The 5829-nt window shown below is 41.3% G+C and overlaps 1 protein-coding gene across 1 annotated transcript; it reads right to left on the bottom strand.

The window, feature by feature from the left end:
• Positions 1-4484: 4484 nt before the first annotated feature.
• Positions 4485-5036, bottom strand: LOC131875863 (uncharacterized). Its single transcript, XM_059220562.1, has one exon. The coding sequence runs from the start codon at positions 5034-5036 to the stop codon at positions 4485-4487; it is 552 nt and encodes a 183-aa protein (XP_059076545.1).
• Between the last annotated feature and the right edge of the window lie 793 nt (positions 5037-5829).

Here is a 5829-nt window from a genome sequence, read left to right on the forward strand (position 1 = left end):
CTTATCTTGTTGAACCCAAGGCAGGACTGAGAGGGGGGGGGGTGAATCAGTCCAAAACAAAAATTAAATGCAACACATAAACAATTAAACTTAAACACACATCTAACACATGAACAACAATATTTATACGTGGAAAACCCAAACAAGGAAAAACCAAGGTGAGCACCTGCCCATAAGAATATATCCACTATGAATAGAAATGATTACAAATGGGGGCTCACTGCTTCGGACTTGCACACAAGGGCTAATTGTTCATGGGGCAAGATACAAAGAGGAATTGCAAAACCAGAAGCTAATTGCACTCAGGGAAAGATACAGAAAAATGATCTGAAAAGAAGGATCTCTTGTTCATGAAGTTGTCCTTGAAATTTCCATCAAGCGACCAACATCAACACACACAACTTTGATCTCATTTGCCAACACTCTATCATAGTCTCATCATAGCTTGCATATCATTTGAATACAACTCTTTTGCTCTTCACCAAACCTCTGATCTTCACTATTCACCACTTCTACTCTCACCCACATCCCATGCTCACACGCTTAACTCAATCACACACATTCTTATATACAAGATAGATCATCAAAGCTTAAACCAAGTGGGCCTAAATCAAAATATACTTTCCAAATTAAAAAACACACACTAATCCACTCCAGGAGAAACAAAGGACCAAAACACATTTTTCAAAGATTAATTCACTGATCTACAATCACTGAAACACAACTAATAGCATATCCACACACTACGCAACCATATAAGCAAATAGCAATCAAAACATACTCTTCGATGCAAACAAATCAAATCTCCAGATCTCCACACGCTATGATGAGACCCATAACATATCAACCATGCTTCTACAAATCATATCCAGACCTAAGGATACGTCAAACATAGAATCTCATAACCAACAACGATCAATGCCACAACATCTGAAGAACACAAGGATATTTTTGGACCATAAAAATACCATGGTTATGATATTGAAACTATATCCAATGAAGATAACAATTATACTCAACACCATCAACAAATTCCAAACCCAAGCACTTTCAGAACAACCAATAGATCAACTGCACTAATAACACAACAAGATAACTCTGCACCACAAATAATCCAGACCATTCGAGAACAAGTTTGACATCAATGACAACCACAACAACATATCAGCTCATACTTCCAACAATCTCTCCCTTTGTCATTGATGGCAACAATTGATAACACTTGATAAACACTTGATAATACCTTCACCTCAACCATCAACCAAAACTCAAATAAATAATAATAATAATGCTCACTATCTCTCTAAAACTCAATCTCTCCCCAAACTAACAACTCAATATCTCCCTCTTTTCCATCAAGGACAAAGGTCATAACAATACTACACACCACTACTCCCCCTGAGAGCAACCACAACATCAATCCAGGAAATAAATAGGCATGAAAACTCCCCTAGAGAGATGCATCCCCAAAATGCACCTAGCTAGAACAAGGAGGGGCAATGACACCAAGCTTCTCCTATAGAAACTCAAATGCATCCTTTGCCAATGCCTTAGTGAAAATGTTTGCAACCTACTCTTTCAAAGAAATATATTCCAAATGAACTTCCTTTTCAACAACCTTCTCCCTTAAGTAATGATATTTGATTGAAATATGCTTTGTTCTTGAATGCATAACATGATTCTTTGAAATGTTTACTGCACTTGTATTGTCACACAAAATAGGAATTGCTTCATCATATGCTACCTAGATATCCTTAAGAGTATCTCTCATCCACATCACTTGAGTACAACAAGATGTTGGTGCAATATACACTGCTACAATAGTAGATAAGGAAACCGAGTCTTTCTTCTTACTGAACCAGGAAACCAATTTATCCCCCAAAAAGAATGCAATACCACTAGTACTCTTCCAATCATCAACACTTCCAGCCCAGTCTACATCAGTATAGGATTTCAACATGAAATCTCCACCTTTTTATACCAAATTCAGAAGTACATAGTACCTTTCAAGTATGTGAAATATTTTTTTTACGACTTGCTCATGTATCACCTTCAAATTCACCTAAAATCTAACTACTAGACAAACAACCTACATGGTATTTGGTTTGGACATAGTCAAATACAACAATCCACCAATCATCGACCTTTACTTATTTTGTTCAACTTATGAAGACTTATCATCTTTACTCAACTTTCATCCAATAGTTAAAGGAGTAATAACAGGTTTACAATCATCAAAACCAAACTTCTTCAACATTTCCTTCACATACTTACTCTAAGAAATAAAATTCCATCTTTTGATTGATTAACTTGCAACCCAGGAAAGAAAGACAACTCACCGATCACTGACATCTCAAATTAATTATGCATCTCTTTAGAAAATTATTTACATAGATCATCATTTTCACAGAATATAATATCATCAACATAAACTATAACAATCAACAACTTATCTCCATCAATCTTGAAATAAATATTATTTTTTTTTTATCGATAACAGGTTTAATATTTGTATTGATTGAAAGGAGAAAATTACATGCCTTCAGTTGCTCTGTAGCTTTTCCACTATCATAAGACTATATGGGGTCTCGCCCCTACAAAACTCAAAATGAAACCCGAGACAGAAAAACAACACCAACTATGCCAACCACTAAGGTTAAATTCCTTACATCAGTGAAAAACCACCAAAAAAACCAATGGCCTACTAATAGAAAATTCCTCACGAAACCATCCTACCGGAGCCAGCCAAGGGCCTCCTCCTTGGAGAAATTAGGGATGGCATGACTGGGTCTTGCATTAGACTGCACCATCCTAGCACTGGTCATGGTTCCCAGCCATCCTCCTCGCAACTCGCTGCATTCCACAATCTTCACAATCTTTCGTGGGATTTAATGTCGCACCATCGGCCGCCCATCCTCACCAATCAGAGCCTGCGACTTCACCAGGGTATGCTTGTCGTGCAGTTTAGCTCGCACTGTCAGACCCATCTTCCACACAAAGTCGAATAGATCCCGCCACCCTTTCCTTGCATCCTCCAACTGGGTTTCAACCGAGCGAGAGGTCAACCACACCACCAGACGCTACACTGCATCATTCCGCCCGCCTAAGCGCCTCCACGACCCTTGCTCCATTCGCAAACCCACACCAATCTCCGCACGTTCCACCAACTCCGCCAGGCCAACTGAGCATTTTGGTCTCAGAAGCCACCCGTGTCACCTCCTCCCTTGAACTTCCCACCATCAGCGCCAGTGCCACAAACAGGGACGATATGACCAAATTAGTTCGCAGGCAACAGTCAGTGTTCAGGAACTCATCTCCAAACATCAAATGAACAACCTTCCAAAATTCGTCCTCCTCCACCCTAAATACATGCTTCAGACAATGGCTTGAAATAGGGCCTCGAAAGGCAAACATTTGGCCCATAGTGAACAACGAGAAATTCGCTTCCATCGTTCCCCTGCCACACAGCCTAGAAACAACGCTCGCAAAGGAAATTGCAATCCCTCTTCGAAATGCCAAAAACTAAGGACCATAATGTCACAAAACGCTACCACCCCTTCCATTTATTACTCCGCATGCACCACCTCACACCGCACATCGCCAGCAAAACCAAAGTACCATTCAGTGTCATAGTTGCACCTACATCGCCATTTTCTCTACTTGTTGCCATTGCAGTGTACTCAATCCACATAAGCCTTCCCCACCCCTCAACATGCATATCTAAAATGGGTTCACACATAGCTTTTCACAACTTCTCGGGTTCACCTTTCATACTTAGCGCTTCTTCATACAAATTCTAAGGGATCCAAATCCCTTAAGTCTTCAAAGAAATTAAAATGTTCAGCCAAGGAACCATTTGCACCTACGTTCGAGAGCACATCAACTTCTGCATTCACTTCCACATGCGATACTTTGAAGTCCTCAGACCCAATCAGAAGGTCATGTATTCTTCTGATATGTTTATCCAGGTGCTAAGCATCCATCCTACCCCTAGCGATGCCATTCACCACTATCTAGGAGTCTCCTTCAAGGTGTAGTTTTTTCACCTCCAATTTTTTCACCATAAGAATTGCTTCAATTGCTGCCTGACACTCAGCTTCATTATTAGTGCCATCCACCAATCTCTTTGCTCCAAATTCTAAAATACTACCTTTCTTATCTCGAGCAATGACCCCTGCACCAGAGGTCCCAGGATTCCCCCTGGATGCCCCGTCAAAGTTGATTTTGATCCATCCCCTGTCTGGCGGCATCCATACATGACTTTTTTCAACAACCCTAGGAGGATAAGCCCTCAAAATCCCATTAGCAGGCCTAAACTTGATCAAAGGCCAGCCCACCAGGATACCAGCATCAAACTGAGTGAATGGGGTCTTCGCTATATTTACCTGGGAAGCAACATTAGAGACTAATTCTGAAATTGCCCTCTCCAATTTGATCATAAATCTCTCCATGGGTTTTGTTTTATCCTCATAGAGCCATCAATTTCATTCTTTCCAAACATCCCACATTACTGTTGATGGCATGACCTTCCAAATTGCAGCGAAGGTTGATGAATTGTTCAAAACCGACCACGATTCCAGCCAGTCTCTCGGGTTCCCTGCCAACGACTCCTTCCAACTCAGTCTCTGCAACTTGAATCGCCATGCTTCTTGGACAAACTCGCATCCCAAAAGAAGATGGTCCACATCTTCCTCCTCCTTCTTACATAGCACACAACGGAAGGGACCCGCAAACCCCATTCTTTTAAGTCTATCCCCTGTCAAAATACAGTTGTTACCCGCCAACCATGAGAACGCACCTGCTTTGGGTAGACAAGCGTTGTTCCAACATATCTTTGCTTCCCAATCCACCTTCCTGACATCTTCCTCCAACAAGGTGTACCCCAGCTTGAATGAATAAATTCCACTCTTCACACCACACCAAGTGATTTCATCTTGCTCCCTAGAACCCGTCACCTCTCTACTTGCTAGGATATTCCTCAACATCCTTTGATCATCCTCCCCCAAATCCAGATCACTAGGATCCTTCCAAGTCATTCTCAGTCCTAGATCGAATGATTCCGGGACTAGAAAATTGCTCACTTTGTCTCCCCATTATTGCATGGTCTTTTGAATAATCCGCGGAGGAACCCCAACATCTAAGGTTGGGCAACCGTCCCAAGAATCCTGCCAAAAAATAGCCTTATGGCCATCTCCTATTTGTCATGTCAGGTGATTGGTAACTAGGCTTCTATAATTCATTAGAAAGTTACAAAGGGCAAATCCTCTAGTGGGATTTTCAACCATGAGTATTCTCTCCCTATCTTCATTGTCCAGGTACTTGGCCCGAAGAATTTGTACCCATCTTTGCTTCAGCGTACTATACATCTGCCACACCAACTTTTCCCCCATAGCTTCATTGATTAACTTCTAGTCATGAAGCCCCGTACCACCACCCCCTTTCAGTTTGCAAACTCTATCCCAAGCCATTAAAGGAATTTCGTCCTGATCTTGGTTACCATTCCACAGGAATTTCCTCATTTTCTATTGAATGTTCTTGATGATCATACCTGGAAGTTTGAAGCAAGCCATGGAAAAATTGGCATTGCCGAGATTACTGATTTCAACATTAAAATGCGATCGACCAAAGTGAGCCATTTGCTTTTCCAACCCTCCATTTTTGCTTTACAACCATCAATTAGCCCTTTCCAAATCTCCGTTTTACCAGCTCCAGCAAAGAGCGGCGTACCAAGAAACTTCCCTGGGAGATGTCCAATTCTGATGCCAAAGAGTCTGGCAATGACCCTCTGAGTGCCTACCTCAGTGTGAAAAAGAATATCTCTGACTTTTG

Source organism: Cryptomeria japonica, chromosome 5 (assembly GCF_030272615.1).
Source record: "Cryptomeria japonica chromosome 5, Sugi_1.0, whole genome shotgun sequence".
NCBI classification, from domain to species: Eukaryota; Viridiplantae; Streptophyta; class Pinopsida; order Cupressales; family Cupressaceae; genus Cryptomeria; species Cryptomeria japonica.